General features: G+C 36.9%; 1 protein-coding gene across 4 annotated transcripts in view; it reads left to right on the top strand.

Moving 5' to 3' along the window:
* Positions 1-13930, top strand: part of COL4A5 (collagen type IV alpha 5 chain) — a 253719-nt gene that overhangs the window by 181761 nt on the left and 58028 nt on the right. For all 4 annotated transcript variants that reach the window (XM_086386653.1, XM_086386654.1, XM_086386655.1 and 1 more), the window contains 2 exons: positions 762-859; positions 3070-3220. In XM_086386653.1, the coding sequence (XP_086242779.1) occupies positions 762-859; positions 3070-3220 (249 nt within the window). The remainder of the gene's footprint in view (positions 1-761; positions 860-3069; positions 3221-13930) is intronic.

Genomic DNA, 13930 nt, shown 5'->3' with positions numbered 1-13930 from the left:
GTAATGTGTCTTTTGTGTTCACCATTATATTTTAAGGACTCAAAAGAGTTTTTGGCACATAGTAAGCACTCAGTAGATATTTGTTAAATGAATGGATTATATTAAACAGAAAACTGATTTATTGCACACATTTATCCAAGTAATGTTTTATCCTTAAGTCATATTCTCATGATTCACTGAAACTTCTAGGGCTGTTGCTTCAGTTCTGCTTTATTCTTCACAGAACTTTTTCTCATGAACTGCAAGCATATGTCTTAATCTGAGAACAGTGCTTAAACGTGTCCTTAATCATTTATACTAAATGACATCAAAAGAGTCAGATTTGATTTTATGTGTATATATGTGTATAACATCTGCGTTGTTTTTAGCTCATTTCCAGAATTATGTGGTAGGCCTTTTATCATACTATATCAAGATGTAAGCAGAATAAAAGTTTCTCTGCATTTTTGTGTGGAATTCATCTCTTAAGTTTAGTTCTTCTATCTCACTGGTAATAGCTTTTACTTTCTTTTAGAAGAGCATTAGCCACAAATGCTATTTAGCCCTGTATGAAAATAATAGGACCACAAGGTGATTGAGAGAGAATATCAGGTATTTGTAAGGCTTGGTCTGAAATAGTCATCTAGAATGTCATTGTGCTTTTAACATCTTACTGTAGTCACTAAGCATGATATAATAGGGTGAAATGTGGGTTTAGGAGTTTGGGTATCTTTCTTACAGTGTCTTCTCTTTGGGGATTAAAAATGACTTCTAATTTACAGGTTTTCCTGGAATTCCAGGACCTCCAGGAGCACCTGGATCACCTGGAAGAATTGGTCTAGAAGGTCCTTCTGGGCCACCAGGCTTTCCAGGACCAAAGGTCTGAGACATTTTACTTCCTTCTTTCTTCTTTTTCTATTCCGCCTACCTTTCTTGTGTTGTGCTTAGTTGCTCAGTTGTGTCCGATTCTTTGCAACCCCGTGGACTGTAGCCCACCAGCCTCCTCTGTCCATGGGATTCTCCAGGCAAGAATACTGGAGTGGGTTGCCATTCCCTTCTCCAGGGGATCTTCCCAACCCAGGGATCGAACCCACATCTCCTGCATTGCAGGTGGATTCATTACCATCTGAGCCACCAGGGAAGCCTTTCCTTCCCTTAGCTTTCTCTATTTTGACTTAGACATCATCCCAAGTCTGTACTATATAAATAGAACTTAACTTACTGTATTTTTATTTAAAAATATTTAACTCCAAACACTTTTTTAATAGTCCAAGAGGTCGAATTTGAAGCAAAATTAAAAAAAAATTCTGAACTTGTTTTAGAATGACTGGTTATTTGATGAGAATGAGAGAATACAATCGTCAGCTTCCTCTGTGCTTTACTGTAGTATCGCTATTCCACTTAATCTCTGCCCATGTCTGTATGGTGGTTGGTTGAAATGGTGTTGAATATCACAAGTGGGCTTCACTGGTAGCTCAAGCAGTAACGAAACCGCTTGCAATGTAAGAGACCTGAGTTTGATCCGTGGGTCGGGAAGATCCCCTGGAGAAGGGAATGGCAACCCACTCCAGTATTTTTGCCTGGGAAAATCCCATGGACAGAGGAGTCTGGCATGCTACAGTCCTTGGGATCACAAAGAGTTGGATATGACTAAGTGACTAACACACACACACACACATCATGTCAAGCACGTCTCATACTTTTTCCCTCTGTTCCATCCCAGATACATAATTCAAATCACTGCTATTGACTTAGTAATAATAATACTGTGTTTAAGTTGGTTTCCTCTCCTCTTATAATATTTTATCTGATCTAAAATTTTCCTTAGTCAGTCTTTAGCAAACTATTGTAGTACATAATTATCCTAACTGTTCCTGTATTTTCTCCGTGCTTAATTAATTTAAATTTCCTGTGTTTTTATCATTACTACCTTTTTTCCCATGGAAAGAAACATTGATCATGACCACAGTTCTCATGAGAAATCACTTCTCTAGTAATTGTTTTTATTTTATTATAAACCTTTTCAAATGAACACAAAACTGCAAGGAATAATAACAATGAACTTTCATATACCTGTCACTCAGATGCCAAATTATCAAGATTTTATCATATTTGCTTCATCTACTCTTTTTTTTTTTCCTTGCTGAAGGATTTTAACCTAAATCTCAATATTGTGTCATTTCACATATAAATATATATGTTTTTCTCACTCAGTCATGTCTGACTCTTGTGACCTCATGGACTGTAACCCGCCAGGCTCCTCTGTCCATGGGATTTTTCAGGCTAGAATACTAGAGTGGGTTGCCATTTCCTCCTGTAGGGGATCTTCCCTACCCAGAGGTTGAACTCATGTCTCCCGTGTCTCCTGCACCGGCAAGCAGATTGTTTACCACTGAGCCACCTGGGAGGCCCATAAATACATATAATACTTCAGTATTCACCTCTAAGTAAATGGACATTTTATACAAAACCCACAATCCCATTATCATTCTTAGTCAAATGTAAAATAATCACCTAATCTGTAATCTGGAGAAGGCAGTGGCAACCCACTCTAGTACTCTTGCCTGGAAAATCCCATGGACGGAGGAGCCTGGTGGGCTGCAGTCGATGGGGTCACGAAGAGTCAGACACAACTGAATGACTTCACTTTCACTTTTCACTTTCATGCATTGGAGAAGGAAATGGCAACCCACTCCAGTGTTCTTACCTGGAGAATCCCAGGAATGGCAGAACCTGGTGGGCTCCCGTCTATGGGGTTGCACAGAGTCGGACACGACTGAAGCGACTTAGCAGCAGCAATCTGTAATCACATTTCCTCACTTGGGTTCTTTAGTCTCATGCTCTCTCAGATATTTCTTTCTTGTCCTGAAACAAGACCAAATAATTCAATTTGTTTTACTAAGCCGTTTCCTGTCCTTCCAGATGTTCTGTACTGCGTACCAATTACTTTTCATTTATTTATCCTATTCCCTGTATCATAGCAGGGGGGAATATTACCTTGTGTTGTCTGCTTTAAATTCTCTATAGTAAACAGTAAACACCAAGAAAGTCATGAAAATTTTGTTGTGTTTTATCATGTGTATGCTCTAGGGAGAACCAGGATTTGGGCTACCTGGGCCACCTGGGCCTCCAGGACTCCCAGGTTTCAAAGGAATACTTGGTCCAAAAGGGGATCGTGGTTTCCCAGGACCTCAAGGTCCTCCAGGACAAGCTGGCTTGGATGGGCTACCTGGACCAAAAGGTATGGAGGCATTTACTGCTTCTTAATTTGCTTTTAACTTTTGAAGAAATTGAAACTGTTGGTAAAGTTTATGGGTGATAAATCAAATTAACTAGAAAGCCCATGTTACTCCCCATCATGGCTTTTTAAAAATCCTCCATTGATATTTTTGTGTTTTATTTCATTGTATAGGTGATATATATGTATTGAAGTAACACTTTTATAAGAAGTTTTCCCTTTATCTCATCTCCATCTACTATGTTCCTCCACATCACATGTATAGATATTTTTTAGTTATTTATCCTTCTGGTGTTCCTTCATACAAATACAAGTCAATAGGAATATATATATATATATATATATACACACACACACACACATATATATGTATATATATTTCCTACCTTTCTCGAAAAATAGAGCACTACCTTTTGACTCTTTGCATTTTACTTATTTCATTTAACTTTATATTCTAGAGATCCCTCCATATTAGTGTATAGAGATCATGATTTAAAAAAAAATAATTGCCTAGTATTGAATTGCTTGGGTATACCACAGTTTGTTCTACCAGTTGCTGGTTGCTAGATTGGGATTTTAGCAATCTTCTTATTAGAAATAATGCTGCAGTGAATAATCTTGCATACATGTAATTTCATACGTATAATGTTAGAATAGAACAATAAAAATGGATTTTCTGAATGGAAAGACAAATGCATTTCTATATATTGAGAGATTCCTCTCCATTTGTACCCCTTTACATTCCCAGCAAAAATGTATGAGTGTGCTTGTTTCCCCACAGCCTTGCTAAATGAGTATGTTGATGACCTCTTGGATTTTTTGCCAAACTGTTGGAAACAAGTAGGTATCTCAGTATAGTTTTCTAAACATTTTATTGTGAGAAGTTTCAAACACACATAAAATACTAACAATAATTGTACAGGGAAAATCCATATATCTACCACCTAGATTCTACACTAGTATTTTTTCTCTCTTCCAACATTTAATTTTTAAAAATTGTATTTATACAACAAAGTAGAAAGAATTTGATAGTTACTACTTTATACCCACCATTGATATGCTACTATCAACATTTTACTATGTAAGATTTGCCAAATATTTGTCCATCCCTTTCTCCTTTCATTGACTTATTTTTAATGCAACTCAAAGTAAACTACAACAGCAATAACTTCTCCTTCAGTAGTGCTGCATGCTTGTCATTCATTGCAATTCTATGGTGGTTCTTTTTCTTTGATACAAAATTCACAGTAAATGAAATGTGCAAATCTTAAGGGTACATTTTCTGGATTTTAGCAGATACGTAATTCTGTGTCACCAAACCCCTATCAACATATAATGCTAGAAATTTCCCTTTTGCCCCTTTCCTCAGTTCTTACCCTAGCATCCACAATGGCAACCATACTGTAATGATTTTTTATCATAAATTAATTCTGCCTATTTTAGAAATCCATTTGGAATTATACAGCATGTACTTTCTTTGTAAGGCTTCTTTCGCTCAGACTATTGTTTTTGAAATCCATTCACGTTGTTGTGTTTATCAGTAGTTCTTTATTTTTTTTTATTGAGCGTTTTGTTGTACAAGTATATCAAAGTTTGTCTATCCATTCAGTGTTGATGGATACCTGGACTGTGACAAGTTTTGTATTATTATGAGGAAAATTCTTAAGAACATTATTTTACAAATTTTTAATGGGTATATGCTTTCATTATGCTTGATTAAGTAGCTGAGAGTAGAAATGTTGGGTCATAAGAAAAATGTGTGTTTGTTGTATGAGAAACTACTAGACGTTTCTCAGGGAAGTCTTGTACTCTATTGGTAGGAACATAAATTGGTATAGCCACTATGGAAAACAGTATGGAAGTTTCTCAAAAAACTAAAAATAGAACTACCATATTGATCCAGCAAATCCCACTCCTGGGCATATATCCAGAGAAAACTATAATTCAAAAAGACACATGCCTCCTAATATTCACTGCAGTGTGTGCATGCTAAATCGCTTCAGGTATCCAACTCTGTGCGACCCTATGGACTATAGCCCACCAGGCTCTTCTGTCCATGGGATTATACAGGCAAGAATACTGGAGTAGACTGCTATGCCCTCCTCCGGGGGAATCTTACTGACCCAGAAATTGAACACGGTGTCTCTTACATCTCCTGTATTGGCAGGCAGGTTCTTTACACTAGCACCACCTGGGGAGCCCATTCATGGCAGTACTATTCACAACAGGGCTTCCCAGGTGACACAGTGGTAAAGAGTCTTCCTGCCATTTTAGGAGACTCAAGAGACACTCTGGAGGAGGAAACAGCAACCCACTTCAGTATTCTGCCCTGGGAAATCCCATGGACAGGGGAGCCTGGTGGGCTACATTCCATGGGGTTGCAAAGAGTCATGACTGAGCACACGTGCACACACAGTAAAAAAAAAAAAAAAAAAAAAGGCAAAATGAAGTTTTGCCATTTCCAACAACATGAATGGACTTGGAGGATATTATGCTTAGTGAAACAAATCAGACAGAAAAAGACAAATACTGTATGATAGGGCTTATATGTAGAATCTTAAAAAAAAAAAAAAAAAAAACTGGTGAATATAACAAAGAGGGAACAGACTCTTAGATATAGAAAACAATCTAGTGGTTATCAGTGGGGAGGGGTAAGATAGGGTAAGGGATTAAGAGGTAGAAACTATGTATAAAATAAGCTACAAGGACATACTGTACAGTACCAGAAATATAGCCAGTATTTTTATAATAGCTATAAATGGACTATATAACTTTTAAAATTGTGAATCACAGTACAGTTGTTCTGTAATACTGACTATAGTATTACAGAAACCCACACAAAATTATAAAGCAGCTTTCTACCACTTAAAAAATAAATAAAATTTTTAAATAAATAAAAATTGAAAAAAAATTGTGAATCACTATGTTGTACACCTGAAACTTATATAATACTGTAAATCACCTATACCTAGTAGTAAAAAAAGAAACTAATAGACCATTTCCCAAAATGATTGTATCATTTTCTAACCAATACAGTATGAAAGTTTCAGTTATTCTGCATTCTCTCCAGCATTTGCTGTTATTGATCTTTTCATTTTTGAATTTTAGTAGGTATGTTGGTAATGTGTTTTGGTTTCAGTTTGCATTTCCCTGATGACTATTGATGTTGAGCTCTTTTGCATGTATGTGCAGATTAGTTACACATTCAGATATTTCTCCCACTTTGAAATATGGTTTGTTCCCCCTTTTTATTCATAAGTTGGAAGTGACCTTTACATATCCTGCATGCTGGTTCTTTGTCAAATATATGTTTATGAGTATTTTATTCCTGTCTGGCTTGCCTATTCATTTTATTATCAGTGTATTTTGATGAGCAAAAGTTTTAATTTTATTGATTTTTCATTTATCAGTTTTTTTGTTGTATGATTATTATTTTCTGCGTTTTGCCCAAGAAAACTTTCCCTGTTCCAAAGTTACAAATATATTCTGTTTTATTTTTATAAGTTTTACAGTTTTAGCTTTTATATTGGAGACTGTCATCCATTTTAAATGATTTTTGCTTAGCATCATTTATTTAAAATAGCTCTCTCCCCATTGGATTATGTTGGTGCCTGTGTCAAAAATCAAATAATTTTTATGTGTAGGTGTATTTCTGTGCTCTCAATTCTACCTATTTTACTATCCTAAGTCAGTACCAACTGTTTACATTACAGTATTTTTATAGTATGACTTGATGTCAGGTAAGGTAAGTTCTCCAACTTTGTTCTTTTAAAAAAATTTCTTTGGATATACTAGGTCCTTTGCCTTTACTTTCAGGGTAATTTAAATTTATAGTGAAAATAATGGTATTTCCATTATTATGAGTGAAATAGACCATCTTTTCATATGTTTAAAGGATATATATTTTTCATGTAACTGGCTCATGTCCTTTGTTCATTTCTTTATTGGTTTCTTCTATCCCCTTGATTTTGATTTCCCTAATTATATATATGAATAGAATTCATCTTAACTGGTTTGGCAATTGTTTCTTTTTTCCTTTCTGGCTTGCAAGGAACTAGACTCTCCTGGTAAACAGTTTCGCCCCCCAAGAAAAGTCTAAACAACCCCATGCTCCTGAAAAAAGTTGGATTGATTCTGATTAAAGCAACAGAACAGCAGAACAAAATTTAACCAGGCTATATTTTGCCAGCAAAGGCCCCAAACTGAACCAATACAAATTCTTCTCAGATAAGCACTTTTAAAAATACCTTCCTGGCAGTCCTAAGATGGTGGAGGAATAGTACGGGGAGACCGCTTTCTCCCTCACAAATTCATTGAAAGAACATTTGAACACTGAGCAAATTCTACAAAACAACTTTTGAATGCTGGCAGATGATATCAGGCACCCAGAAAGGCAGCCCATTGTCTTCGAAAGGAGATGAAGAAGTCTTGAGGCTACTGTAAGAATAAGACTGAAAACCAGAGGCAGGAGGCCAAGTCCAAATCCTGAGAACAACAGAGAACTCCTGACTCCAGGGAACATTAATTGATAAGAGCTCATCAAAAACTTCCATACCTACACTGAAACCAAGTACCACCCAAGGGCCAACAAGTTCCAGAGCAAGACATACCACGCAAATTCTCCAGCAACACAGGAACATAGCCCTGAGCTTTGATATACAGGCTGCCCAAAGTCACACCAAACCCATTGACATCTCAGAACTCACCACTGGACACTTCATTGCAATCCAGAGAGAAGAAATCCAGCTCTACCCACCAGAACACCGACACAAGCTTCACTAACCAGGAAACCTTGACAAGCCACCCATTCAACCCCACCCACAGTGAGGAACCTCCACAATTAAGAGGAACCACAAATGCTAGAATATGGAAAGGCCACCCCAAACACAGCAATCTAAAGATGAAAAGGCAGAGAAATACCTAGTAGGTAAAGGAACAGGATAAAGGCCCAGCAAACCAAACCAAAGAGGAAGAGATAGGGAATCTACCTGATAAAGAATTCCAAATAATGATGGTGAAAATGATTCAAAATCTTGAAAACAAAATGGAGTAACAGATAAATAGCCTGGAGACGAGGATTGAGAAGATGCAAGAAATGTTTAACAAGGTCCTAGAAGAAATAAAAAAGAGTCAATATATAACGAATAATGCAATAAATGAGATAAAAAAAACACTCTGGAGGGAACCAACAGTAGAATAACAGAGGCAGAAGATAGGATAAGTGAGGTAGAAGATAGAATGGTAGAAATAAGTGAATCAGAGAGGAAAAAAGAATTAAAAGAAATGAGGACAACCTCAGAGACCTCTGGGATGATGTTAAATGCTGCAACATTCGAATCATAGGAGTCCCAGAAGAAGAAGACAAAAAGAAAGACCATGAGAAAATACTTCAGGAGATAATAATTGAAAACTTACCTAAAATGGGGAAGGAAATAGTCACGCAGGTCCAAGAAACCCAGAGAGTCCCAAACAGGATAAACCCAAGGTGAAACACCCCAAGACACATATTAATCAAATTAACAAAGATCAAACACAAAGAACAAATATTAAAAGCAGCAAGGGAAAAACAACAAAGAACACACAAGGGGATTCCCATAAGGATAACAGCTGATCTTTCAATAGAGACTCTTCAGGCAAGGAGGGAATGGCAGAACATACTTAAAGTGATGAAAGAGAAAAACCTACAACCCAGATTACTGTACCCAGCAAGGATCTCAATCAAATATGAAGGAGAAATCAAAAGCTTTACAGACAAGCAAAAGCTGAGAAAATTCAGCACCACCAAATCAGCTCTTCAACAAATGCTAAATGATCTTCTCTAGACAGGAAACACAGAAAGGGTGTATAAACTCGAACCCAAAACAACAAAGTAAATGGCAACAGGATCATGCTTATCAATAATTACCTTAAATGTAAATGTGTTGAATGCCCCAATCAAAAGACAAAGACTGGCTGAATGGATACAAAAACAAACCCCCTATATATGCTGTCTACAAGAGACCCACCTCAAAACAAGGGACACATACAGACTGAAAGTGAAGGGCTGGAGAAAGATATTCCACACAAATAGAGACCAAAAGAAAGCAGGAGTAGCAATACTCATATCAGATAAAATAGACTTTAAAATAAAGGCTGTGAAAAGAGACAAAAAAGGATACTACATAATGATCAAAGGATCAATCCAAGAAGAAGATATAACAATTATAATATATATGCACCCAACATAGGAGCACCACAATATGTAAGACAAATGCTAACAAGTATGAAAGGGGAAATTAACAATAACACAATAATCAGATCAGATCAGATCAGTCGCTCAGTCGTGTCTGAGTCTTTGTGACCCCGTGAATCACAGCACGCCAGGCCTCCCTGTCCATCACCAACTCCTGGAGTTCACCCAGACTCACGTCCATCGAGTCGGTGATGCCATCCAGCCATCTCATCCTCTGTCGTCCCCTTGTCCTCCTGCCCCCAATCCCTCCCAGCATCAGAGTCTTTTCCAATGAATCAACTCTTCGCATGAGGTGGCCAAAGTACTGGAGTTTCAGCTTTAGCATCATTCCTTCCAAAGAAATCCCAGGGCTGATCTCCTTCAGAATGGACTGGTTGGATCTCCTTGCAGTCCAAGGGACTCTCAAGAGTCTTCTCCAATGCCACAGTTCAAAAGCATCAATTCTTCGGCACTCAGCCTTCTTCACAGTCCAAGTCTCACATCCATACATGACCACAGGAAAAACCATAGCCTTGACTAGTGGGAGACTTTAATACCCTACTCACACCTATGGATAGATCAACTAAACAGAAAATTAAGAAGGAAATACAAACTTTAAATGATACAATAGACCAGTTAGACCTAATTGATATCTATAGGACATTTCACCCCAAAACAATGAATTTCACCTTTTTCTCAAGTGCACATGGAACCTTCTCCAGGATGGATCACTTCCTGGGCCATAAATCTAGCCTCGGTAAATTCAAAGAAATTGAAATCATTTCAAGCATCTTTTCTGATCACAATACAGTAAGATTAGATGTCAATTACAGGAGAAAAACTATTAAAAATTCCAACATATGGAAGCTGAACAATGCGCTGCTGAATAACCAACAAATCACAGAAGAAATTAAAAAAGAAATCAAAATATGCGTAGAAACAAATGAAAATGAAAACACAACAACCCAAAACCTATGGAACACTGTAAAAGCAGTGCTAAGGGGAAGGTTCATAGCAATACAGGTTTACCTCAGGAAACAAGAAAAAAAAAGTCAAATAAATAACCTAACTCTACACCTAGGGCAACTAGAAAAGGAAGAAATGAAGAACCCGGGGGTTAGTAGAAGGAAACAAATCTTAAAAATTAGGGCAGAAATAAATGCAAAAGAAACAAAAGAGACTATAGCAAAAATCAACAAAGCCAAAAGCTGATTCTTTGAGAAGTTAAATAAAATTAACAAACTATTAGCCAGATTCATTAAAAAACAAAGGGAGAAGAATCAAATCAATAAAATTAGAAATAAAAATGGACAGATCACAACAGACAACACAGAAATACAAAGGATCATAAGAGACTATTATCAGCACCTATATGCCAATAAAATGGACAACTTGGAAGAAATAGACAAGTTATTAGAAAAGTGCAACTTTCCAAAACTGAACCAGGAAGAAATAGAAAATCTTAACAGACCCATCACAAGCATGGAAATTCAAACTCTAATCAGAAATCTAGCAAACAAAAGCCCAGGACCAGATAGCTCCACAGCTGAATTCTACCAAAAATTTAGAGAAGACCTAAGACCTATCCTCAAACTCTTCCAGAAAATTGCAGAGGAAAGTAAACTTCCAAACTCATTCTATGAGGCCACCATCACGCTAATACCAAAACCAGACAAGGTGCCACAAAAAAAGAAAACTACAGGCCAATATCACTGATCAACATAGATGCAAAAATCCTTAACAAAATTCTAGCAAGCAGAATCCAAAAACTATTAAAAAGATCATACATCATGACCAAGTGGGCTTTATCCCAGGGATGCAAGGATTCTTCAATATCTGCAAATCAGTCAATGTAATACCCCACATTAACAAATTGAAAGATAAAAGCCACATGATTATCTCAATAGATGCAGAGAAAGCCTTTGATAAAATTCAATATCCACTTATGATAAAAAACCTCCAGAAAGCAGGAATAGAAGGAACATACGTCAACATAATAAAAGTATGACAAACCCACAGCAAACATTGTCCTTAATGGTGAAAAATTGAAAGCATTTCCCCTAAAGTCAGGAACAAGCCAGGGGTGCCCACTCTCACTACTACTATTCAACATAGTTTTGGAAGTTTTGGCCTCAGCAATCAGAGCAGAAAAATAAATAAAAGGAATCCAGATGGGAAAAGAAGAAGTACAACTCTCACTGTTTGCAGATGACATGATCCTCTACATAGAAAGCCTGAAAGACTCCACCAGAAAATTACTAGAGCTAATCAATAAATATAGTAAAGTTGCAGGATATAAAATTAACACACAGAAATACCTTGCATTCCTATACACTAATAAAGAGAAAATAGAGAAATTAAGGAACCAAGCCCATTCACGATTGCAATGAAAATAATAAAACCTTAGAAATATATCTACCTAAAGAAACAAAAGACCTATATATAGAAAACTATAAAACACTGGTGAAAGAAATCAAAGAGGACACAAATAGATGGAGAAATATACCATGTTCATGGATTGGAAGAATCAGTTTAGTGAAAATGAGTATAACCCAAAGCACTCTATAGAGTCAATGCAATCCCTATCAAGCTACCAATGGTATTTTTCAGAGAAGTAGAACAAATAATTTCATAATTTGTATGGAAACACAAAAAACCTCAAATAGCCAAAGCAATCTTGAGAAAGAAGAATGGAACTGGAGGAATCAACCTGCCTGACTCCAGGCTCTACTACAAAGCTACAGTCATCAAAACAGTATGGTACTGGAACAAAGACAGAAATATAGATCAATGGAACAAAATAGAAAGCCCAGAGATAAATCCACACACCTATGGACACCTTATCTTTGACAAAGGAGGCAAGAATATACAATGGAGAAAAGACAATCTCTTTAACAAGTGTTGCTGGGAAAACTGGTCAACCACTTGTAAAAGAATGAAACTAGAACATTTTCTAATGCCGTACACAAAAATAAACTCAAAATGGATTAAATCTAAACATAAGACCAGAAACTAACTATAAAACTCCCAGAGGAAAACATAGGCAAAAAACTCTCAGACATATATCACAGCAGGATCCTCTATGACCCATCTCCCAGAATAATGGAAATAAAAGCAAAAATAAACAAATGGGACCTAGTTAAACTTAAAAGTTTTTGCAAAAAAAGGAAACTATAAGCAAGGTGAAAAGACAGCCTTCAAAATGGGAGATAATAATATCAAATGAAACAACTGACGAAGAATTAATCTCAAAAATATACAAGCAACTCCTACAGCTCAATTCCAGAAAAATAAACGACCCAATCAATAAATGGGCCAAAGAACTAAACAGACATTTCTCCAAAGAAGACATACAGATGGCTAACAAACACATGAAAAGGTGCTCAACATCACTCATTATCAGAGAAATGCAAATCAAAACCACAATGAGGTACCATTTCACGCCAGTCAGAATGGCTGCTATCCAAAAGTCCAGAAGCAATACATGCTGAAGAGGGTGTGGAGAAAAGGGAACCCTTTTACACTGTTGGTGGGAATGCAAACTAGTACAGCCACTATGGAGAACAGTGTGGAGATTCCTTAAAAAACTGGAGATAGAACTGCCATATGACCTAGTAATCCCACTGCTGGACATACACACCGAGGAAACCAGAATTGAAAGAGACACGTGTACCCCAATATTCATCGTAGCACTGTTTATAATAGCTAGGAAATGGAAGCAACCTAGATGTCCATCAGCAGACGAATGGATAAGAAAACAGTGGCACATATACACAATGGAATATTACTCAGCCATTAAAAGAATACACTTGAATCAGTTCTAATGAGGTGGATGAAACTGCAGCCTATTATACAAAGTGAAGTAAGCCAGAAAGAAAAACACCAATATAGTATACTAACACATATATATGGAATCTAGAAAGATGCTAACGATAACCCTATATGCGAGACAGCAAAAGAGACACAGATGTATAGAACTCTGTGGGAGAGGGCGAGGGTGGGATGTTTTGGGAGAATGGCATTGAAACATGTATATTATCATATGTGAAATGAATCGCCAGTCCAGGTTTGATGCATGAGACAGGGTGCTCGAGGCTGGTGTGCTGGGATGACCCAGAGGGATGGGATGGGGAGGGAGGTGGGAGAGGGGTTCAGGATGGGGAACACATGTACACCCGTGGTGGATTCATGTCAATGTATGGCAAAACCACTACAATATTGTAAAGTAATTGGCCTCCAATTAAAATAAATAAATTTATATTTAAAAAAATAAAAATACCTTCCTGTCCTTGAGTAGACAGTTCTGGCCAGCTATAAACTGTGATAGTCAAAGTTATAGGTAGTGTTTCCTATCACCTACCTTCCCAGGCTTAGACCCGTGACCCCAAAACTTACAGATAGAAACATTTCAAATGATAAGCTATATGGCTAACAATCTCTATATGGAAATTGTTCTCTCGCTATACTTTGTTTATAATAACAGCATTGAGACAGAGGTTGGG

Source organism: Bos grunniens, chromosome X (genome assembly GCF_055505025.1).
Source record: "Bos grunniens cultivar Pamir isolate PY7600 chromosome X, Bosgru_T2T1.0, whole genome shotgun sequence".
NCBI lineage: Eukaryota > Metazoa > Chordata > Mammalia > Artiodactyla > Bovidae > Bos > Bos grunniens.
The sequence above is the reverse complement of the archived record's forward strand: the minus strand, read 5'-3'. Positions and strand labels throughout refer to the sequence as shown.